A 24,763-nucleotide genomic window follows, 5' to 3' on the forward strand; every position below is an offset into this window, starting at 1 on the left:
GGGACTGTAGCTACAAGAGCTGCTTCTGGTAGGAAGCTGTGATGGAGACCAATGCAACAGAAATGAGTCTGTGAGTACCTTAGAAAACCTACTCCCAAAACAAATGTATCTTTCTTAGTGCCCAGAAAGGTTGAAATCAGCAAGAATCACACTTGTCAATCAGCAACCTCTATGTTCAGCTACCATGCAAAGTAGGGTGGTTTCCATTGAGAAAATATGCCCTTAAATCCATTTCAACCAAAGGTTATAAAGCCTTTGCTACGGTGTGTGGACTACAAAAAAAAAAAAAAAGAGAGAGAGAGAGAAAGAGAGAGAGATAGAAAGAGATCCGTGAGCATATTTTTACATTGGCAAGAAAAGCAAAATGTCACTCAACTAAATTTAAGATTGTTCACAAACATCTGCTACCAACAGAATGTTATAGAAAAAAAAGACAGAAAGGAAAAAAGAAAAAAAATGTGAAAAGCTCACAGTCTAAATAGCTCTGGACATTTTTCTATTGTTCAGATGACTTACGCTATTTCAACAATGATTAAAAGGCTATCAAAGCAGAAGCCAAAACATGTTTGTGGTTTGTCATAAGCAATAATGTTTGGTTAAATAAATACATAGACAATCATATCTCCACTACAAAATGTTATGTTAGATTGCTGTTATAAATACATCACTAAAATGTGTGCAAAACAGCAAGAAATATAAAATGTTACACTTCTGACAATATCATAAGTGAATCATGTCTTTGAGAGATAGTGACAGAGACAGAGATTGCTAGAGAATAAATTTCTGAATCAGGTATATTTGCCCCTATTTCAGAACATAAAGCAGATGCATCTCACGACATGAGCCTCACATCCTCTAAATTAGAATGTTACAGTCTACCCAACGAGAATGATTTATCCAAAGACCACCACCAGCAGGGAAGGGATACAGTTTATCATAAAGAAACAAAGTTTTAAAATCACAGAAGTGCATTCAACACTATGTGAAAAGCATTATTTATCTGTAAAAATATAAGCATAATTATAAAATTTTGGGAAATGAAAGTAAAAGAACTGGTATCACGAATCTACCTTTCACTCTTTTTTTAAAAAAACAACACTTGAGTTCTTTTAAATACTGACATCAATTAAGGAAATCTTAGTGGATCTACTCAACAAAGCTGACAAAAATGTATGTCAAGATCTCCTTAACATAAAATTAAGTCACATTCTCCAAAATTTTGCACTCCACACACTGTCAAAATTTACCCCCAAATCAAATGCCAAGTTACTGAAGAGTTAAAAGGCAACATTAAATTTGCTTGGAAATCATCTATAATAGAAAGAATTATATGTGCATTATGGGTTTAGCTGAGTAAATTGCATTTTCTACTGATTTTAACATATGAGGAGAGCTATTGAGGGAAATCAATTCCATATTGCAATAATATAAAAAGATAGTTGTATTAGACTTTAAAATAAATGGTTCAACATAAATAAACGTTCCAAACCTCACAACTGGCCCGAGAAAACGTAATTATTTGTTAAATTACTTTTTTATGACACTATATTCTCTTAGACAAATTTGAATAGTTAATCAAAATATTTATTAGGGTCATTCTTGATAGCAATTGAAAGTATTGTCTATCATAGTATTACAGAATTACACCTTTTTCAGTTTTAAGGAGAGCGTTAGGCTTCTGAATAAACCATTTTTTAAATTCCGGTTTGAACAGTTAAATTGGACTACTTTGAAATTATTTAATTAATAATTTTTATATATTTTATATCAGTAAATTTAAATGTTAGTAAGTCATTAAGTATTCCCTATGTGTTCCTACATTAGAATACCTAGACATTTGCTCCTTTGGTAACTGAAAGTATGATCTGCAACTAAAAAGTTTAAAACTATCCTACCAAATGAGCACAAATCAGAAACTACTTTTCAAAGCGAGCCTTCTGTTTACAAAAGGCAACAAATAACCTGTACATTTGGAACTATATAATGTGTATATAAAAAATGCTATTTCCAAAGTAATTGTTTTGTCCAACTACAATGCAATTACTTTGTGGTGAATTAAAACAAATAGTCACATTCTCAAAATTCAAAGCACCAAACATTCACATACCAAGTATGCAATGAGAAAGTGATTTTTCAAATTAATATATTAACACTTCCTAATATTTTTTAAATAGCTAATCCTGAATTTAAAATGTAATGAAGGCCATCACTTTTTATAACTTAAATTTAGCCTAGCTCACTTAGAGAGACTTTGGAGTTTCCTTTCTCCATATGTGAAAACATGATACACCTAAAATAGACAACGGTAGTTTGTAAAACTTACACTGTCAGATTGCTTGCTCTGGTCACACGCCCATGTCCTCTCAAGCTGTCCAGACCTCTCCATGGTGCTGAAGAGTTACTTTTGCCCATTTGAGCGAAAAGAGTTGTTTATTTGAACTGGCTTTGAAAGAAATCCATAAAAGGCTGCCTGCATTAGCAAGTAAAGTTATCTGAAGAATTTCTGTAACAGGTATTACAAAGGAGATGCTTTGACGTTCAGTTTCCAACCACGATGCCCAGGCAGCTCAAATAAGATTTGGGAGCAGAAATCATCAAGTATTGACAAAAAAGAGAGAGAGCCCTTTTGGAGGTGAAGTTTGCGGATTTTTGTCACTGTTCTTCAAACTGAAAACACATACACAGAATACAAGTCTACTTAGAAGACAGAGGATTCCAGAAAAGTTCTTGATCTTATGGCAGAAAACAAGCTCCCATTAGTCCAAAACAGCCAATTCACTTCATTCTATCATTATATCTACTTTTTGATAAAAACTAAAAAATGAAATGAAATAAAGCTTGGAATTCTACAAGGCACCACACACACTAGGTAACCAGGGATGCCTCACGCCAGCCCCGGCTTCCGTCTGCTGAAGATTGTCGCAGCACAAATCAGGCTCGTGTGGCTTTCACAGATTATCTCTTTCTGAGGCTGAAACGTAGAAAGAGCCACATGGCATCCAATGATGTCATCTCTAAAGCAGGTCACAGGTGCTGCTGTATGTAGACAAAGTCCTTCGAGTGAATGTTTGGCATAATGATTTTCTTGAAAATCTACTTGCATTAAATAGTGTGGTCGTCTATCATATACTTAACCCTATCGATACAATGAAGAGAAAATCAATGTACTGCTCACATGTGAAGCAGAGTCTCTGTCTCAAACTTAAGATCAGCTTCTGGTGCTGCTTTAGAAAAGGAGTAATTCTAATTAACTCATGGTGAACATAATGAAGACGAGCTTTCCCCTCACGGAGCTCTTACAGGAACTAGAGGGAATGTAGAGACATAGAACCTACTTCTAAAACATCTGTCAGAATTTTTAGTAAGTTAAAAATTTATTCTTTGAAAAATCAATCAATCCATGAAGATTGCAAAACAAAATAAAGGCAACTGTCTTTAACTCCTAACAACATTTTGTTTAATGGAATTTTTAAAGTGTTTTATAGACATAAAAGAATCTTACTAACACGATCTCTGAAAAAATTTGAGTATGTTTTCAAATGTTTGTAGGAAACTTTCTTTAACTCATTATTTTTAGATGTTTCCAGCTCTGAATAAAGTAACAATTAAAATTTTAGCTATGTTGTAACTAATCTGTACAAATAACCGGTAACAAATAGCATTTTAAAGAATGCACTAAGGAGAAATGCCCATTTTCATTCTATATAACATATTTCTTTTATCCTTCTCAACTATGTATCATACATCATAATTTAGGATTTTCAGTCATAGCTGACACTCTTGTCAGCTAATAGTTAAATCATTTAATCCCCTTTCATGCCAATTAAATAATCCTCACAAAGTAAAGAATAACTTGAAACTAATCTAATCAGTGCTCATTGAATGTAGCCCTTTTTTAATAAAAACTGAAATGGATCAAACAACAGAAACCTTCCTTGAAGAGCATAGTACTCTAACATTTTTGAAAAAGAATCATAAATCGAAAGAAGAGAAAACAGAATTTCAACACAACCAGTGCCACTGGGCAAATTCTGTTAAAACAATGGTGATTGTTTTGGTATTAGATCATGAAAAATTGGCTTCATTCCCTCCTAAATGTATATGAATGCAACGCTAAAACATCAAAATGAAAATTGGAAAAAATATTGATCACCCGGATGTTCTGGTCATGGAAGTTTCCTAAATAAAACTGATCTTGTTTTTTCCCCCCAATTTCTATAACTCAGTTTTTCTACACTTTAATGATAATAAGGATTACCTAGGGCATTTTTAAAATGCAGAACCCCAGGCCTCTTCCCAGATAATTCTGATTCAATAGATCCACTGTGGTTCTGGAATCAGTAATTTTTTTTAAGTTCCAAAAATAATTCTTAATTGGAAAACACTGTGAAAATTAACATATTACAATGTATACAATCATATAAAATTGAAATAAGTAAAAAGTGTTTATATTTGTCACAATAAAAGGCCAGTTGTTGCTACATGAAGCACGCAATAGAGGGACTCCCTTCTTCCCATCTCCTTCAGTTTTCATGAGAAAACACTTTCCTAAATACTCCTGGTTTCTGATTTCCATCCTTTAATCCTCCCCATGAAGGTGGAAGAAGTTACCCTGATTGGAGGATTAGGCAAAGAACCTGGGTAGCCCAGGATCATTCTCCCTCTATTTTTCTATGGGATCCACCTCCCTGCACAAGGTTTGCGAGTAAGGACGGCAGTTTCCCGTGCTTCCTGTGGTTGGTACGTTTCTTTCAGTAGCAGGAAGCCAAGTGGTGTCACCAGTCAGAGTTATACCCTCAAATCCAGCTTTGACAGGAAACATCCCTCTGCCTAAACTTCTTGCCTTTGAAAATAAGTTCCTAAATCAAAGGGGGAAAAGGAGTTATTGACTCCCTGAAACCCCATCTTCCAACACTGTTACATTGTGGACTAGAGTTGGTCTTTTTATTTAAACCCTCTAACCAGTTAATGGAACAAGTTTTATATGTGAACCAACTTAATAAAATGTGCATTTGTATAATACAGCTCTCTGATAGAGACCTATAAAATGGAAATGTTACGTGTAAAATTTCACTGGAAGTTTTCAAAATGCACTGTTCAACTCAAACTAATTTTATTATTGAACCACTTAGAAACACAAGTTCTTGGAATTTTTCTTCAACAGCTACTAACTCTAGAATATTTCTCAAAGTGTTCCACGGATCAATGGTTCAACAAAATGTGACTCTTAATGGGTTTCATGGCCAAAGAAATTTGAAAAACATGAAAAAGTAACACCCCTCCTGCAAACTGAAATGTGTATTAGCTTAAAAGGCTCTCAGAAGTCCTGAAGTAAATAAGTTGGTTGATGTCCCCCTTCCCCCAATTACCACCTATCAATATCCTGTGAGACTAATATTTCAACTACCACATTCTGGGAAATTCTGCTCTAGAAGATGTTTCAGCAGTGAGATTTTTGTGAATACCTAACCTTCTATAAAACTAATTAGTGAAATGTGATTGTGTATCTTTTGTAAGTTATTAGTGCATTTGTTACAAGAATTTCCAACCATAACTGAGGAATTGTGTAAATTCTGCAAGGGCAGAAGTTGTGTGTATTTGGATGGTCATTGTATCCTAGAGCTTGGCAAAGGCCCGGCACACAGCAGGCACTCGGACACTTGTTGAATGAGTGAACAAATGATATAGACCTAATCCAGGGTTGTGAATAAATACCTCCCACCTAAGACGTCTTATTTAAAAAAGAAAGTCCAAAACAACCTTAGGCCAATGAGTTTCCCAGAAAAAGGGAATATGACAGTAGACTTCCCTTCAGTTCTACAACATCCAATTTCTCCCTTAAAGCATCTTTCATATTCATCTAATGAGTGAAATGCTGATTTGTAATAATGAAACTGGATTTTGCAACAGAGGGTGCACTCTGGATCTAAATGAAGGATACGATACTTTATCTCCTCTAAGCTGTAGAATAAACACAGGAGTTATGTGAGGACAAATGCTGAGATTGGACTTGAGATAAACTGCAAAGAGAACAAGTTCTGTCTCAGTTCTCTTGATCAAAAGTGAGGCACTTAATGCCTAGGTTTTTGCATCTAAATTCATAGGTTAATAATGTTGAGTCTGCTAAGGAGGATTTATTATATTACTGTGGATGAATGAGTCAGTTATCAAATAGCAAATTGTCAATTTTGTGTATTATTCTGAACCCAGGAAATGTTCAATGTTAGCAATCCTTAATTTTTTTTTTTAATCCTCAAACCGAAACAACATGTTCATTTTTAAACCTATCAAGAAAAATGTCCTCCAATCATTAAGTTAAAAGGATAACTTGGGAAAAGGAATCTGTACTATCAACCATATTCAAAGACATGAAAAGGAGAATGTTTGTGACATAAAGACATTTTTATACGAAAATATATTCATTCAAATTGTAATATATGATTATACGTTATGTAACATAATTTCTAAAACTTTTTGAAAAGAAAACATTTGTTCTGTAAAACCCAGGTTTGAAGAAAACAGAAATATATCTACTTCTATGTAAATATCAAGAAGTCTTCTCTTTTTACATATGATTCTGTACTACTTCTCTGAACCAAAATTTAAGACAGACAAAGAATTTGTGCTATTTGGGGGTCTGAGAGTTTGGATGCTGAACCATTAGAACGCATGAGACCTACATTTATAACAACAGCTGAGCATCACACTACATCTTGTCTCTGACCTGGAGAACCTAGGCTATTAAATTATTAAGCAGCACGAGGCTTGCATTCTCTATAATTTTATGGCTCTCAAGATTGTATTGGAAGGGGTTCCAGGAAATCCTGTTTTAGAGTCTGAGTTCCCCATCTCCAAAAAAAAAAAAAAAAAACACGTGCAACTTTGTAAGAAGGCTTTCTCCCTTTAGTCACTAGATTTTTTCCTGATGTATTCAAAGCCTGGAGGTTGGAAATCTCACAAAGGGCAATCAAACTTGAAGGTAATGCAGTTTGAATGTAGGTGCACAAGCCACGTTTGGCAGACAGGAGCAGTACTGGTTTTTGGTAGTACACGCGCGAAGGTTTGGTCTGGACCCCCTTGCCGAGTACCCATCTACTCTTGCTAAAAGCCAGAACCACTCAAGCAGCCACATGAATATGAAAGCTCTGCGGCTTTCTCTCCAGGACAACCAAGGTAACGGGGTCTTCAGCTGGCCCCAGACCACTGTTCTCGAACCTGCTCAGAACTGTAATTCTTCCAGACCAGGAGTGAAACCGGCCTAGAATGGCTGTGCTGCTCCTGGAATGGTGCTTTCTGCACTGACTTGCCTGAGAGGTGAGGCCAAGTAACTCTGTTCTCCTCAGTGTGCTACAGATCCTCCCATTTCTTTTTCCTCAGGTCTGAAGGGAGGAGAATGACCTAGGCTCACTTTTACTGTGTATGTGGGTGTGGTCTCTCAGAAGAGGCCCGCTCATTTAGAGGAAAAAGGACCTAGCTTTACCTTTGGATCTTGAAAATTAGTCTTTAAAAGGAGCAACACTAAAATAAATGCTGAATGTATTATTTCTGTGATGTACAGTTTCAATCTGACTACACACACACACACACACACATTCTGAATACACATTACATGAGTAGATGCTATAATAGGACACAATTTGATTCTCATGAATTCATTTGGTGAATCAGAAATAGGCCCTGCGCACCCCCACCCCCGGTCCCCAATGGGAATAAAATTAAAAGTTCCACCTCTGCTCTTCACTACTTTTCCACAATATTTTGAACATGTGGAGTGTTTTCAAGAGCAGATTCAGAATGGACTAACATATTGAGAAGCTTCAGGGTTGCAGGCTCGGTGCTGTGTTTTACATATGTCCTGCCATTTAATCTTCACAGTGATACTAATCCATCTCTGAGGTGGGTGGTATTTCCAGTTTGCAGAGGGAGAGTGACTTCTCAAGTGTTATGTCTTAGACTCAGAAAACTAGTAGCAGAGATCTATTTTAAGTCAGATAATCTTACCAAGCCAGGGTCTTATTCTGTGAGCCACACTGCTCTCTACAGACCAAACCATTACAATATGGGGAACCAAATGGGACTGAGAATGTCTCCAAAAGATTTAAAGATTTTTCTGGATTTATCCACAGGAGTATGCTAGTGATTTGTGAAAAGTTTATCAATCTTGTTTAGAATATATCATTCTATAATTTCTTTCTATGATATCCTATGAGACAAATTACAGATTTCTCAGAACTAGGGACTGAAATAATAAATATTTAGTCGTATGCAATTGATTAATAAAAAATATGCAAAGCATTTTTCACTGTTGTCCTCCATGCAATAACTAATATTTTTACGGTTAAAAAAGTTATTCCTTTTTCTCACTTTGATACCCATAAGCTCCATTTCCTAATAACAGTTGCTATTCAAAATTGCTACTTCTAAAACAAATTTTTCTGTTACCATATGACACATGGTGGTATAAGGGTATTTAATATGCAAATCGCTAACATAACTTAATAATATCTTCCCTCCTGTTGCTCTTTAATTTGGCATTAAGCAGCTGAGGTTTGAGGTTTTAATCAGAGAGCAGTGAATTAGGCAATTTATAAAATCAAGTGAGGATTCCCTTTTCAATTATTTCATTCACTGTTTATAACTATTAAATTGTGAAACAGTCTTAGAAACCCATGCCCTGACTGTCTCTGGCACTGCTTGGCCATGTCTAAATGCAGCCTTATTTTTAAGTGGCAGAGTGCGATAGAATAGTGAAGCCTGAGGGCTCCAGCTGGATGTGTAACCCAGGGCAAGCTAGTTCTGGGAGTCTCATTTTCATCATCTGTAAAAGGAAGATAATAATGGGACCTCCTTCACATGGTCATGGAGAGGATTAAACACAATAATCCATGGGAAGCATTAGCAAAGTAGTTAGATGGCATTTAGCAAGTGCTCGGCTCTTACCAAGATGATAAATTTGAGAGCTCATACTGAAACATGACTGTTGTTATATATGTTAGAGCAGAAATATTCTGAAAACAACCTTAATCTTTCTGCTTAGCCCAGACAATCAGAGCAGAAGCTTGCAAAAGCATCCCTCTCGGTTCAGCCCAGGGACTCACGCAAAGCAGCTTGCTGGCTTCCCGTTCGGCGTGTGCTCGGGGCAGATGACTAGTATGGGCAGTAGCTGCCGTTACTATAGGCATGGGGGTGGGCAGAGCAGCTGGCATGGCCCAGGGGTTAGGCAAGGCCTGACTGGCTGTGTAGTAGAGGGAAGGCCGGGACCTGAGATAAGGCAGGCAAATGATGAGATTCCAGAAGACAGACAATGGTTTAGGCAGCTACTGCAACAGATCAAGCCCAGAGAGATGGGGTTGAGATTCAAAAGGCTGGAAGGGATCTACCGTGTTTCCCCGAAAATAAGACCTAGCCAGACAATCAGCTCTCATGTGTCTTTTGGAGCAAAAATTAATATAAGACCCAGTCTTATTTTACTATAATATAAGACCGGGTATAATGTAATATAATAGGTCTTATATTAATTTTTGCTCCAAAAAACGCATTAGAGCTGATTGTCCGGCTAGGTCTTATTTTCAGGGAAACACAGTAGTAGGAGTCAGGGGTCCAGAGAATCCCCCAGGGAGACACCTCATTGAGAGCATCTGAAGGCTTTTAACCCTGAAGTTCCAAATGGAATTGCTGGCTGTTAAATCTCTTTATCAGAGATTTTTAATTGCTGGCTCATCTCTTTATCACAGGCATCGCCGAGGTGGACCAGAGGTCATCCTTTCCCTCCATAAACTTGAGGTCTACTCATCAGAGGGAGCCCTGTGAGTCTGGCAGACTGGTCAAAGAGGAGCAGAGTCACTTTCCTTTCCTGGGGCTACAACCACTAAACGGGGTAAGAATGAGCCTTCCTGAGGGAGGCCCCAGCCAAGTGATGATCGTGGGAGATAAAACCATTTTAGCCAGTTATATCTGCCCCAGACAACTAAGCATACAGTTCCTAAAAAATTATGACTTGCATATTTTACCTGCCTGACCAGCTAGAGACTTGGAAATGTCTCAACATCATACATTTTCATACTTTAGTTTGTACATTTAGTGTCACACCACTGCCATCAATACCAAAGTTGTTATAATATAATCAATAGCCTCTGTTAGAATTCTGGGCAGGGTCTGCTTGCTTTCTGAAGCTAATTCCAATAGTGATTTTTGAAAATCTGCTTGATTGCCACTATTTACAGGCAAGCAGGAGTCGGCCAGACTTCCACACACTGAAGAGAGTCATCCTTGCGGCCTGAGCTCAGAGCTAAGGCAGGAGGATACGATGGGGGTGCAGGACGGCCCACCCCATCAGTCTGACACACCTACGTGAACCCAAATCACTGGCGGTTTTTGAGGAAGGAAATTCTCTACTAAGAAACATCAGGAGGCTAGGCTAAATCAAATAAGGTAAGACTGTTAGTGAAACTGCAAAGATACAAATAAACGTGACCCATGAGGGGGAAGAACGTACACGTACGCACAAAATACCTGAGGTGCTAGAATCAAAGTGGTGTGGCAGCATAAATATAAAGCAAGGATAGATTATTCCAGAATTTCAATAAAACCAAAAGATTAACCACCCTACAGCAACACTACCACCGTTAAATATCACTGGACTCAGGAACAGTTTACATTGTTCCAAGATGGGGCTGTGAGAAAGTACAAAGGCGGCGAATCCAAACCTTTAACTCAAAGGCAGAGTGATTTCTGATAGTCAGAGTCCGTCACTCAACTAGAACCTTCAAAGTTTTTCAGTTTGAATTGACATTCATAGACAAGGCACCCCAAACACTCAATTGTCATACTATTATTCACTTGCAAATCTTGAGTTAAATACAAACTTGACACAACTCAGCCATTTTCCAATGTGGTTCATGAGCGCCCCCCAGTGGTAGTAAGGCCCGTTAAGAAAACACATTCCGACCAAAACTGTGGAAGTGCATATTCACTAAGTATTCAATTTCTGCTGTCAGCTAAAAATAGATCTTCTGCCATTGTTATTTGCACAGCTGTAAACTCAGCTTATTGCTCTCTCTTTAGAATCCATGACTAGCGAAAACCACTTATTAAAGAATATACAGTTCAATCATTTGAAAACATTTCAAAGTAACCTTTGCTTGATCCCAATGTGAATACATTATTTTGGCTGTTGGGAAGCCTTTTTACAAATAAACAAACAGGATTACCAAATACTCAAGGAAGTTTTTTTTAAAAAAATAATATCCTCATATAGTTACTCCATTTCTCTTGCTAACTTCTTTCCGTACTCCAGTGACTATCATAAATGATCACAATGGCTAAATCCACAAAACTTGGCATTACAATTGCCTGAGCATTTATTTCCTGCCACACTTGGCATTTGTTTTTTTTAAATAAAGACGTTCAGCAATCCTTTCATTCTTTACCCTTGTACCAGTGTTCTTAAACAGGTATCCCCTGGGACAACTGTTTCCTGTAGTCAGGGTCTAGTTCTGTTTTAAGTTTTCTTACTGGTTGCCCACATTGAAAAATCCAGATTTCTGGCATCTCCAGAAGAAAGAAAATAACTTTTGACAACATCCGTCCTGCATCCCCACACGGCCGCCACACACTTCCAGGGGCCTCCCGGGGCTGCCGTCCCTCGTCCCTCGGTTAGCCAGCCACAAGTCGGCCCACATCCATCACATGGATTACTTCACTGGCCCCTGTAGGCATTCGAGTCGCACCCCGATCCTTTCAATACTTCCTGTAAATATTCTCTTTATAATCTTTGTAACCAAGTAAATCTTGTATCCTATTAGCACCACAAAATGCTACCCGAGGCGCAGACTAAAAAGAACGTGCTGTTATAAAAAAAAAAAAAGAAGATATTCTCAGTAACAGAGGAATGCAAACACACAAATGAGAGTTTAGGCTGATGTCAAATGCAGCTGATTCCCTCAGATTTGATAAAGTTCACTTTCTGTTTACGAACCCTGTCTTTGTTTAGAGACAACAAGCCCTCACCATGGGTTCACACACAGCAAAGAAGCGATGTAGACACTCTTCTCACAACCCACCCGCTCACATCCCAAGATTGCCCTGCCGGAGCCAATGCCCGGTGACCAGGTGACCGCCCGTCACACCATGAGAAGGAAACATGGCACTTACCGGTGTGCTGCTGTCTGAGAAGGTGTTCATGCTGACGGAGCTGCTCAGCTTGTCGGAGGACACCGAGGGCGGGGACGGGCTCCTCTTCTCCAGCGGGTCCTGCCGCTGCAGGTACTCACGCCACGCTCGCTGAATGCTACAAAAATAAATGAATAAATCAAAATAAAAAATCAGCACATGCACTGTCACTCCCGTCACAGCCCACAGACTCAGAAAAGCACTCTGAAGAAACTGGCTTTGGAGTCAGGGACACTGGAACACACAGAATGTGACACGAGAAATCAGAAGACCTGGACTTGTCTCTGTTTTACTGGTTTGACTTTCACAGACTAAGCTCAATTAGTCTACAAGTGTCAACTTCGTCAGAAAAAGTCATCAGTCAAAGTGAAATTAGTTTGCACATGTAAATGTACTTTGATTTATGGGACACAAACTTTCAATTTCTCATCCTGTATTTCAAATGAGAACAATAAATACATATATATATGTGTATATATATATGTATACACACATATATATACATATACATATATATATAATAAAGTGACAGACATATCATTTACTCATTCAATACAGCATGGCTGAGGGATTATTCTGTGCCAGGGTCAGCAGCGTCTGGAGAGACAGTGCAGTGAGGCTCTAGGGGGCGCCATTCGCATAGGCCTCAAGGTGAAGGGCACCCACAATGTTATCCAGTATAGTCTGCATGGCCCAACACAGGCAAGAGACCTGTGGGCATGCATTTTACATACTGTGGAAGGAAACAGGGAACGTTCAGTAAACAAAGAAATGGACAGAGAAGACAAAATATCTGAAAGTGTTCTGCAGTGTGCAGAAAATGAAACCCACACACGACTGTTTGAGATTTTACCCAAGGAAACTTTCTATTTCTTGTGATTCGTATCTAAAAAAAAAACCTCATCTTCTGCACTGGTAACAGAAACGTCTTCTTTGCAGAAGCTAAGTGACTTTTTTGGACTTGCTTCTAATGTTTGAGATTAACATCAAGGTTTTCACAAGCGATCAGTGAACGCAATCTATCCTATCCTGGGATTTAGGCAGACATGAAGACCAATTGTCAGGAGTCAGCCTTTTAAAATAATCGCACTAATTCTTCACTATCTTTTCCAGACTCCTGGAAGCATTTTAGCTAAAATTCTTCCACATTCAACTAAAGTTACTAAAGTTGTTTTTGTGTAAATAAACTGATTTATTTTCATTTGGCTAGAATGGTTCGAAGACCATCAATTTTCAACAGTCGGGGGATATAAAAACACAAAAAATGCTACCACATTATTTAATGTATACGTGGTCCCTAATTTATGAAGTCTCTGTGGAATTATAATACTCAAGGAAAGCTCCAGAAGCTGCAGTAAAACAGTATCTTGGGATCAGAGGCCAATTTCCTTGAAACTATGAAACTTAAGCTTTGGTGGCCTTGACTCAGAGATCAGAAGCTTCTTCCAAGACCCGGAGAGGGGCTCTTCACGGTTTGTATAAAATTGCAAAAGTAGATATGCTTTAGGTGTGTTTTTTTTTAAGGGCCCTCCAAATTGTATATACACTTCAGGTTGTATGAAAGCAAGATCTGACCCTGACTTTGGGTTATATGTGGTCATTCTTTTGTTATGCAATGTTTGCTCAAAATGCATCCTTATTTATTTTTCTTTGGTTTAAAGATTTTTTTGCATGGCAGAAACGCATTTTTATTTTTATTTGAAAACAACTTAAATTTTTGGATAAATGATTTTAGATATAAATTTGATTTTGTTTTTATATAGAATGTAAAGATTCCCCTCATTGATCTTCCATGTGAAGGGTATTGCATGCCTGAAGGGAGATTCTTTCTGCACGCAGGTGTGTATCTTACATGTCAGAACCAACGGTGTAGGTTCCTACACTGAAATTCGGTCAAGGGACAGCACATAGTAAAAAGGAGATAAGAGAAATATTCTAGTGAATCAGATTCAAGAAGCAAACATGACACAAAACTGTGCAGATAAGACCGAGTCAGTAACTTTAGTTAGGACACTGCAATCTCAAAGAAGGTCCCGTAAGATGACATGCCTGAGTCTGGGAGGCCCACTGTTTCTTCTGGGACCCATTTTGCTAAGAAGTATAGACCTGTTGGAAGCTGTGAGTGATGTTTCACATCATCTGAAGCAGTTGAAGTGCTGGGTATCTCCCGGGACCCTGCTGACAAGCTCTGCCGCTTGAGGGCACCTCAAGTCTGTAAAACTGCCCATCAAGGGCTTAGAAACATGTGACATTTTAAAAATGATTTTAAAAGATTTCTCTCTCACCTTGATTATTCATAAATTATAGAAAGAAAATGTAGTGGCCGCTTAAGATATTATATTTTAGCTTATTGAACACCAGGGGGCAGTGTGACACCTTTAAAGGACCAAATAAACAATGCTGGTCAAAACTGGTGACGTCTGCAAAGGTGAATTTGCACTTAAGCACCCTCTTTTCCCCTCCTAGTTCTGTGGAATCTGCAAAGTGACATATTAGTTTTCCCTAAGTCAGAGATTAAGAAGTCAATATTTTTTCTTCAAGTGGATGGATATCCTTGTGACAATATTAATTACCTTTAAAATGTGTATTAAAATCACCCATAAGCCCACTCACTTCCTTAATACAAAAACTATTACGATTTTTGAGTATGGACCTTACTAACCTTGTTCACATGTGTAGAAACAATTTTACTTAGTTGAAAACATACTACACTATATTTTATTCTTTTTTAAAAAACAACATGATATACATATTTCCACTGTTTTGCTTGTCCTGCATAATTACAGTTTTAACAACTGTGTGACAGATTGGACAATGTCTTCAAACTTGCATCAGAGGTTAAACATGACAAGCTAGTCATGTCATATAAGACTATTACCATAAATTGCTACGTTTCTTAACTGGTGGAGCTATTATCCTTTGCATCATAGAAAAATGTTTACATCACACACTATTTCTCTCCTCTGAACACACTGACATTACCTTCATAGATTAAATTGTTCTAATATTAGCTCTCTGAATACCATCTCCAAATGGTATTTCACTATAAGAAGGAATTAAAACAAAATGTAGAAGCACCTCATCCCTGGGCTTGGGGAATCACTTTCCAGCTTTCTCATCCTAGTTTCACTGCAATTCCTACTCGCAAGTCTCCTTTACGCCTGCAGAGTAAAACCCGGAACACCAACTATCTTGACATTTTTTCTTCTGAAACTAAGCAATATTATCAATATAAGTTTTTAAAGGCTCGCTGCAGTACGGGAGCACACTTTGTGTGTTCCTATATTTTGAATTATAGATAAGAGTATAGAGGTTTACTTCAAAACAGATAAATACTTGATCAGTAATGTTTTTGCTAAGTCAATTCCTATTTATCTTTTCCCATCTCAGGGATGCCATACTCACCTGCTTCTGCCCTCTCTATATATATGCCTGTTTTACGGCACAGGTGGCTCCCTCCTGCACTTACAGCCAGTTGGAGACTCACAGCCTGTGAAGTCCTGGTTGTCCTTACATAGAAAAGGAGAAGAGAGAGCTGAGAGCTGGGATGCTCAGAAAAGGTTTGAGGGAGTCCTGGTACTTTAATTAGCCTTGAAGGAATGATGGGACTTAGATTGATAGGGAGGAAGAGGAAAGAGCTCTGGGCAAAGGCATGGAAGTGAGGGAACCAAGCAGGCGGCAGGCGCCATCTCAGAAAAGAGGGGTAGGACAGGAGGCTGTGGAGACAGGGAGAGAATCCAAGATGTCAACTGGGGCCAGGCTGAGGGCAGACTGGGCAGAACCTGCTTCTCGTAAGGGAGAACCTCATACCAGCACAATTGATTGTTGCCAGACCTTTCAACTTTTCAGGCACAGTCAGAAATCTGGATTCTTATATGAAAATTACTAGTTCTTAAACGTCACTAATTTTTTTTTTTTAATTTCAAAATACTTTATTACCCAGGTAGGCTGAATCTGGGGATGGGAAAGAGAATGCCATCAAAGAAGACACAAATCTGAGTGTCTTAAGAGATAATAGCTAATTACACGTAGCTCTTTCTGTGTGTTTTCTCCCACTCAATCGTAACCACAAGTGGGCTGTGAGGAAGGCAGAATTATATCATAGTGGTAGGTTTTGCCTGCTCAACACTAATTTCTCCTTCTTTTTGTGCCAGCACTCATTTTCCTTTGGGGACCCACCAATCCTCAAGCCACGAGCTTTGGATGGGACAGATCTTTCCCCTCCACTGTAGACAGCAGCCCATGTGCTGGGGTTGCCCAACCCGAAACAGTGACGGATTCAGGAACGTACACATGGCTCAAGCCGGGCCAGTGAAAGACTACTGAGAAAAAAGCCCTTTTTTGGCTCGTAGGATGTAAGCCTAGAGCTGTCCATGGCCACTTTATCACCATGTTGGCAGAACCCCTGTGAGACTGAAGCAATGATGCGAAGAGCAGAGCTCACAGAAGAAGAAAGACCGAGATGCCTGATGACCTTGCTTGACCTGGGACTAGCTCTGCTTGAAGCACATTAGCCCCTGGGTGTTTCTGTTTGATGTTCCAATGTAATCTCTTTTTATACATAGGTAAGTCTGAGTTGAGTTTCTGTTACTTGCAACCAAGAGCCCCGGCCAAGTTTCAGGGAACGAGATGGGAACTAACTGACAGACCCAACACTTGGACTAGGTCCCCTAGCTCCCCATTGCATTGTGCCCGTTCCTCATGGTTCAGCAAGACAGAAAGAGAGAAGGGAGCAAGATGGTGGACCTGGTTTGGTACATACTGACTTTTAGTGGGTAAGTAGAACCCTGTTTGTTTAACCCTCTGTTAGCTAAATCTTCTACGTGCAATTAAAAGTTACCCTAACGGCTATGTCATGTTTCTATTATTTGGTGTCTGCTCCTACCCTGTGTCCCGGTACAAACCTGCCCAAATGCCAGTAAAGGGACACTGCATGCAAAAGGCAGGTTTTCCACAGCATTTGTCCACCGTGTCTCTAGCCGGCTTCCCCTCCACTCATTTCTGCCCAGTTTGTAACTCCTGATTTCAGCTCCTTACTTTGATTATCGGTACTTCCTAAAACATCATGGACTTACGCTCTTCTGGATTTTTCTGCAAGTTTCTTCACCAACATTTATGACTAGTTTTACTGTCAAAAGCCCCCAACTCCCTCACAGATGGGAATTTCGGCAAATGGGGTCCAGGCTCTATAACACTCTGTTCTTTATGAAGACTAAGAAGGCACTTCAGAAACACGGCACACAGAGGCTACTGAGTCTGTGAAAGAGAATAGTAGCTCTGGGAGAGATTAACCCCTCAAAGAGAAGAGTTTCACATTAGGCCAGGTCAACACATCTTTCCCAAGGAATCCTCTTCCTCCAGTAGATTCTGAAGCCCTTGAGGGCCGTGACTACTTGTATCCATCCCATCTCCATAGTACTACAAATATGGTACGCAGTTGATCAACAAATGTATTCTCCGAAGACTATGTCCAAGAAATAGCTCAATAAATGCTCAAAGGGAAAAGGGGATGTGTGTTTAGAAACTAAGTGTGTTTCTTGTACTCTTCAACTCTGTGCCTTCAAGTCCGGCACTTCCTTCTGTTTTCTGTCTCTTTGTTGAAGTTCTCACTGTATTCATACTTTCTTCACCTGAATTTGGTGAGCATCTTGATAACCATTACTTTGAACACTTTCAGGTAAATTACTTATCTCCATTCCATGGAGGTTTTTTCCTGAGGTTTTATCTTATTCTTATATTTGGAACATATGCCTTTGTTTCTTCATTATGCTGGACTGATTCTCTGTGGTGGTTTTTCTGCATGAGATGAAACAGACACCTCTCCCAGGCTCGAAGGGTTGGCCTGTGTAGGAGATGAACTTTATCATTCAACCCTACCCTAGCTCTTAGTTATCTCTCAAACCTTTGTGATTGTCCAAGCAGCCTATTTTACTTTTAATAGCTCCTAATAGTTAAAGAGGTGCCAAGACCAGACGTGTCTCAAAGAGGAGGATCTCAGTCAGTACCTAGATTCCAGCCGATAGGAAGTCAGACACTCAGGCAGCAGCTTTTAAAGAATATATATCTACAGAGGGTGCCAAAAAAATGTATACACATTTTAAGAAAGGAAAACTGTATTAAAATTGTAATACTCATTATATACCGATAACAAAGATGAATACAAGTCAGATTTGACTTTCGCAATTACAAGAGGTGCTCAAAGTGTTTACCATCAGTGTCCAGATACTTCTGATTATGGCGAACTACTGCTTAAGCAACGCTGACCAAAGTGTCCACTTGTATACATTTTTTGGCACCCCCAGTATGTTCTGTGGGACCACAAGCATAAGCCCTGCTGTTTACCAGAGCCAGGCGATTTGGAGATGTGCCCTGGGTGGCAGCTGCAAAAACTGGGGCTCTAGACAAGTGTGTAAGCTCCTTTCTGGGAGATACCGGTGAGCTGTAGCAAATGGAAAGCACAAAGATGCGGCCCCCAGCCTATGTTCCCTGAGAGCAACTTCCCAGCCTCTAGCTCTGTGCCAAACCTGAAGCCTGCCCTAGCCCCAAAGGCCAACGCTCCAGGACAAGCAAGTAGATGTCCTTCTACTGCCCAGGAAGACTGGGCAGTGCCTCAGTTCAGTCTGTGCAGGGCCCTGGGTGGTAGCCTATCAAGAGCTATCTCTGGTGGGTCCAGAGAACTTAACCCTCCCTCGCCACCATAGCCAGGAAATCTAGAGGTATCCCCTGGGTGGCTGCCACAAAACAACCAGGGTACTGGATGTATAAACTGGGGTACCAGACACATAACAGCTCCCCTCTGAGATGCTGGTGCTCCTCAGAGGGAGAACACGAAGACAGTGCCAGCCCTCTGAGGAAGTCTCGGGAAAGGTTCATGGTCAGCCTGTAGTTGAGAGTTTAATTAGAAGCCTGACCCTCAGGCTACAGCTGGGATGATAAGCTAATAGGCCTCCTTCACAGGAGGACTGAGCTCCTGGGTCTGCCTCCTGCTGTGCCCTGAGCGAGGCAGCTGGTGAAGAACTCTTTCTCCATTGGTTACGGTGTGATTCTGTCCCACCGGCAAGCACACAGCACACTGGCCACCAGAGCCAGTGGTGTAGAGGTGTCCGCTGGTGGCAGCCACAAAAACCAGGGCTCCAGACAAGAGTATAGCTGTTTTCTGGAAGGTACTGGTGAACTGAAGTGAGGCAAAGGGAGAACACAAAGATTGCGTGCACCGGCCTTCATTCCCTGAGAGCACCCGTCAGTGTGCCAAACAAGAAGCATGCCCTTCAGGCCAAAGCTCCTGAACAAGCAACTAGGCCTTTTTCTCAGAAACACCGGGCATGTGTTTCAGTCTGCTGTGTGTACAGAGCCCTGGAGTCTGACAAGCACTGTCTCTGATTGTTACTGTCCTGTGGAACCCAAGAAGGCAAGCTCCCCTGGCCTCCAGGGCCAGACAATCAAGGGGAGTCCCCTGGGTGGCAGCCACAAAACTTGGGTCACCAGGTGTAAAAACCAGGGCACCAGACATGTGTAGAAGCTCCCCTGTGGGAGATTCTGGTGCTCGGGAGTGTGGCAGGAAAAGAGCGTGAAGATGGTGCCCCCCGGCTGGAGTGGGGCAGAGAAGTGCAAGGATGGCACTTGCTGAGAAAGGGGGGGGGGGGGGACGGAAACCAAGAACAAACAGATGACGCCTACCTGCTTTAGCAAGGCGGAGGAAGGCAGCACCCACCAGCCTCCATCCCCGGGAGTATCCCAGCAGGCCCCTGCTCGTCAGATGAATACTTTAAAATTAGCAAATGGTCTCTTTCACTTAAAAGTCTAGGTGCTTTTCAAAGGGCTGCTTCTGTGCTGGGTCCTGGGGCGGGTGAGTCTGTGCACAGGCCTTTTTAAGAGCAGTTTCTCAGTTTGCCACAGCCCCCCGGATCTGGGGTCTCCTGGGCACAAACCCAGCTGGTCTTCAAAGCCAGATGTGCTGGGGGCTTGTCTCTCCAGTGCCGGTTTTAAAAGTTACAGTGCCCAAGGTGGGGTATGAATCTTTTTCTCTTCAGGAAGAAGCTCTGGGTTTTGAGTTTCCTTCCAATTGTGAATCACTGCGCTGGGGGTGGGGTTTATGGCGAGGCGGGGTCTCAGCCTGTCCTGGCCACCTCCAGGTGATTCCCCTTTTGTTTGATCAAGGTGAAGGGGCTGCTCTGCCAGTTTTCAGGGGAAAGAGTTCCCTATGTGTCTGCAGATTCCACTGTGCTCACTGGAGGAAAACAGTCCATGGTTCCCCCCCACACACACACCAGAAACTAAGTGTGTTTACAAGATATACCAGTAGGTTCTTGCTCAGTTTTATGTCTCATTAGCTGTGGCCTTGGGCAAACTACTACACTCACTGGCCTACATTTTGCTTACCCACAAAATGGGAATAACAATAACTTCTTTGTAATTCTTGCAAGGAGTCAAGGATAAGGTATCTAGGTCACTTAGCCCCAAATTTGACAAATAGAGGTCCTCGATAAATAATTATAATTACTTAAAAAAAAATCAACCACTTTCAAATGGTTTTAAGTAACATGTGCAAATCATATTCATGGATGTGATGTGTTGTATTCCTGACGATCTTTACTGGCGTTATTTTATTAGCCCAATTTGACATTAAAATATGTTTGGAAAAGGTACAATTGCACGGAAAAGATACATTAGGCTAAATGCTTCTCTTGGAGTTTCTCATTGAAAGGTCACTACAATCCTTTAAGACATGGTTAGTGTTCTCATTTTAGAGAGGAGTACAACTGAGGCCCAGAGAGGTAAGCAGTGTCCCCAAGGTCACACAGTGGGTAGGAGAGGAGCTGAGATTTGAACCTAGGTTGCTCTAACTCCACAGTCTGTCCTCTCGATAACTGTTCTCTCGTAGTTTCTCTCCCTCTCCCTCTGACTATGAGGTTGGAATCCTGCCTGTTATTTTTTCCTCATATCTTCTTTTAATTAAACATTTGACTAAAGTTGATAGGTATTATAATTTTAAACAAATACAATAAGGCTTTATTGAGAATTACCTTTGAAATCTTTTTTTTTTTGGGGGGGGGTTCTTTCTCCAGAGTATACGTGTGTGTATCTGTGTCTCTTCCCCTCCTTTATAGACTCTAAGTGTTTCATCACTGAATCAAACATATGGATAAAAAATAAGGAGAGGACTTGAACATATTTAATAAGCAGACTTTTAAAAGATGATTTATATTCAATAGATCTCTATGTTGTTCCATCACAAAATAAATGTATTGTTAAAGCATAAGGAGAAGGATTGCACACAGTTCATGAACAACTTTTAAATGATGGCTTGTACTCGGAAGATGTGTTTTAGATCTTACTACCACATGCAAGGTGTGATCCCGACGTGAAGGGCAGCGGTTTGATGGGATCTGGTGAGTCCATTTCCTCCCTCGGCGGTCAGGCCTCCATGCTAAAACCCATGCTCCTTTGATGTACGCCTCATACCGTCACACTTGTTCCAGCCGAGGCTCTTGAGGGTACATTAATCTTTAGTCCCAGAGTTGCGCTGAGAGCCTTCATTGTGTGTGCTTTCAGTATTTCTTTTGCTTTCACTAAATTTTCTGACTTGAGAGGCTTGCATTTGCTTGATCTTCAGAAACCTGCCTTTTACTTCCCCCAAATTACTTTTTATTAATAGCTGTGCAATCTTGATTGCTTTTGCCCTTTTGATGCAGTCCTTTGATCCTCCAAGTCTAAAACTCAAAGTGACTCTTAACATTCATGAACCAGGTAATGTGCCCTTCCTGACTTTTCTTCTAAATGCCACCTCCCACCCCCCCACACATGTTCTTTCCCCACAGTCCTCTGCTTCCTTCCAGTTACTTTATTCTTCTACATACAGGTTTAGACTTTCTTATCAAATTCTTTCCTTTTTATGTTGTCCTGAGTGTGAAGAAAACACCGAGACCCTTTCCTGACCCATCCAACTCCACCGTGGGGTTCCCACTAGTGTAGGTATACAGTAAGGGTAGCCACACCTGAGAACGGTTCTCATCTTACTTTATCTTTCACGTTCAGAGATTGACCTGACAAGGTACATCCTACCTCAGGGCTTGCAGGGTCTGGACCTACTACTGCGTCCTCCTCATCAGATGGGAGAGAGGAGAGTTTCCCAAAAAGCAGATTTTATGGTCTAGTAACCTCACTTCTCTCTAACCCCTGGAGGAAGGTAGATGTTCAGCTGGTTCCCACCAACAGAAGTCAGAAGACCCTAAGAGAAAGCCTTTGACAATGACTCAGGAACGTGGATTCATCTTTCATACCCCATGCTCTGCAGGTCTAAAGAACGTCTCTCGGGAAGCAGGGATGGGGTGTGCCAGGTTCTCCCTGTGAGGATGCCCAAACTCATCCCGGGCAGCAGAGCAAGAGACCCAATGAGGAGGGCAGCCGATACCATTGGTGGGGAAACTAAGGGAGACCCAATGACCCTTCCTACAAGGAATAAAATAGCCCCATTCAGGGTAGTTTACAGGAAACAACTGTCTGGGAGCTTGAGTGTTCACTGTTAATGAGAAAACTGGGGCAACCTTGGTGTTTAGCACATGAATGTTGGGAGAAGTGACAACAAGAGAGGAGGAAGGAAGCGGGAGATGGAGAGAGTAGAAATAAATATAGGAGGAGGACGAGAAGGGAGTAGGCTGCAGAGCTGTAGGAAAGGTCTAATGTGGGTGGAGGGGAGGTGTTTCACCCGTCACGAGAGTGAAGAATTCAATAACCAGATTACATGAGAGTCACTGAACTGGACGGAATTTTCCAATGGGACTCAAATTCCATTATTGGACAAAATTAAGTTTTCTCTCCCTCATGCCCCTCCAGTGAGCGGAAATGGGGCCCAGAGTTATTAGAAGAAATAAAACCATTCAGTTTGCACCTCACTGAGCTGAGACTCCTCCCTCAAACCAGTTACACATAAAATCCCAGACTCTGAGCTGGCCAGAATCTCGGGCACAGAGATGTTTTTCTTTCCCTGTTCCTTCTCATGGCTCCTGCCCCACTGCCTCCACATATTGGAGTTGATGAAAACTAACAACAGGGAGGTTTCCTAACTTCATTTCAGCATTCAAACTAAACACTCTAATTTTTCACACTTTCCTTTTCAGCACTTTTTCATTTAAGAGGACATTATCGTTCTGAGAAAAATTCCTAAGGATAAAGCACCTTATGGTTGGAAACATCTTGTGTAGCGAGGCTGATACACTGCTTACATAAAACTATTTGGTAGCCTGATTCACTATTCATTTAGGAAGTGTGACGCAGAGCTTCCTGGTGGGGGCGAGGCGGGGACCCAACTGGTTCAGAAGCCATATTTGAACTTTACCTTGAGATGTAGCCCTATGTGCTCACTCCGAGGCAAGCTTTTTACTGATTACTAAGGTTAAGATAGATTTACAGTGGTGTGTATTAATATTTGTTTTTATCCAGCAGGGTATGGTATATCTGCATGCTATTTCTGCTTCACTTCTTAAATCCAGCAATGGCTTCTTGTTCTTCAAAGGTGTACACCTGAAGGCTCCCTTCTTCAGGGTGGATTCTCTAAAGATTCCTGTTTGGCCTTTTTGAAAATTATCAGTGATATTGGCCAAGCTCAGACATATTTAAATTATCAGATACATTTAATTCTCAGAGTGTTAAGCTGAGTGTGTGTGTGTGTGTGTGTATTATATACACCCTTAATGGCAATTTTTATATGCACCCCTAAAGGAAAATCAGAAAGGGAAAAGATGACAGAGAGCAGGCATGGATAGTTTAAAATTGCTTCTAAAGTAATTATGATAGCCCCTTCTCTACTTAAAAATGGTTTTAAAAGATTGCCATTTTATTCTATAATATGCCTGTCTCACTTTGTATTTTATTAGTTTCATTTTTGTTAATATTGGGGTGGTTTTAGCAGATTTTTATGCAATAGTCATTGATAGTGAGGGAAAGGGACCCACATTTGGCCTTAGGAAGACAGAATAAAAAATAAAAGAATAGGAAGTGGGAACGAAAGACAACATATATTTTTCCACAATATTTGGGTGTGTAATGAAGAAATGGCCTGAGGTGGAACCACATTGTTCCAAGACGAAATTAACCAAGCCACTAAGATAAGAGACAGTGGGAAATGCTAGTGGAAGTTGAAGGACAGTATTCAGCCCAAAAGGGGAGAGCCAAGAAATGAAGTGATGACAATCAAATAATTCCCTACACTATCTAGCAATGGTGCTGTGTGCCCAAAACAACTTTGTTGCTGCTCAGACAGAGAGGAAATAACGTGTAACACATAAATGTGAAATAAATAAATGTGTAATTTTTATACCCCCCCAAATTCCAAAATAGTTCAGAGGTTAATAAAACAAGAACTTGAAAACTAATGCTTTAATGTAAACTTTGAAATAACTTACATTTTCACCTTTGACTCCAAGGGCTGTAGATTGAGGTGATATTTTTCAATATTATTCTCCACATCCGTGGCCAGCTGGTGACTGCAAACAGAAGTAATGCCTCAATATAGCTTAATCCAGAAAGTTAATGGACTTTATAGCAATAATACTACCAATTTATATTTATTTGAAAAAGCAGATATATATATATA

The 24,763-nt window shown here is 40.3% G+C and overlaps 1 protein-coding gene across 4 annotated transcripts in view; it reads right to left on the minus strand.

Moving 5' to 3' along the window:
• Nucleotides 1–24,763, minus strand: part of SCHIP1 (schwannomin interacting protein 1) — a 669,020-nt gene that overhangs the window by 487,929 nt on the left and 156,328 nt on the right. For 2 of the 4 annotated variants that reach the window (XM_033133925.1, XM_033133870.1), the window contains exon 1: nt 2,324–2,964. In XM_033133925.1, the coding sequence (XP_032989816.1) occupies nt 2,324–2,386 (63 nt within the window). In that variant the 5' untranslated portion in view covers nt 2,387–2,964. Of the gene's footprint in view, nt 1–2,323; nt 2,965–12,153; nt 12,290–24,572; nt 24,654–24,763 lie in introns of those variants that run through there. The other 2 variants (XM_033133854.1, XM_033133861.1) reach the window with 2 other exon arrangements.

The sequence above is a fragment of the Rhinolophus ferrumequinum genome, chromosome 2 (assembly GCF_004115265.2).
Source record: "Rhinolophus ferrumequinum isolate MPI-CBG mRhiFer1 chromosome 2, mRhiFer1_v1.p, whole genome shotgun sequence".
Lineage (NCBI taxonomy): Eukaryota > Metazoa > Chordata > Mammalia > Chiroptera > Rhinolophidae > Rhinolophus > Rhinolophus ferrumequinum.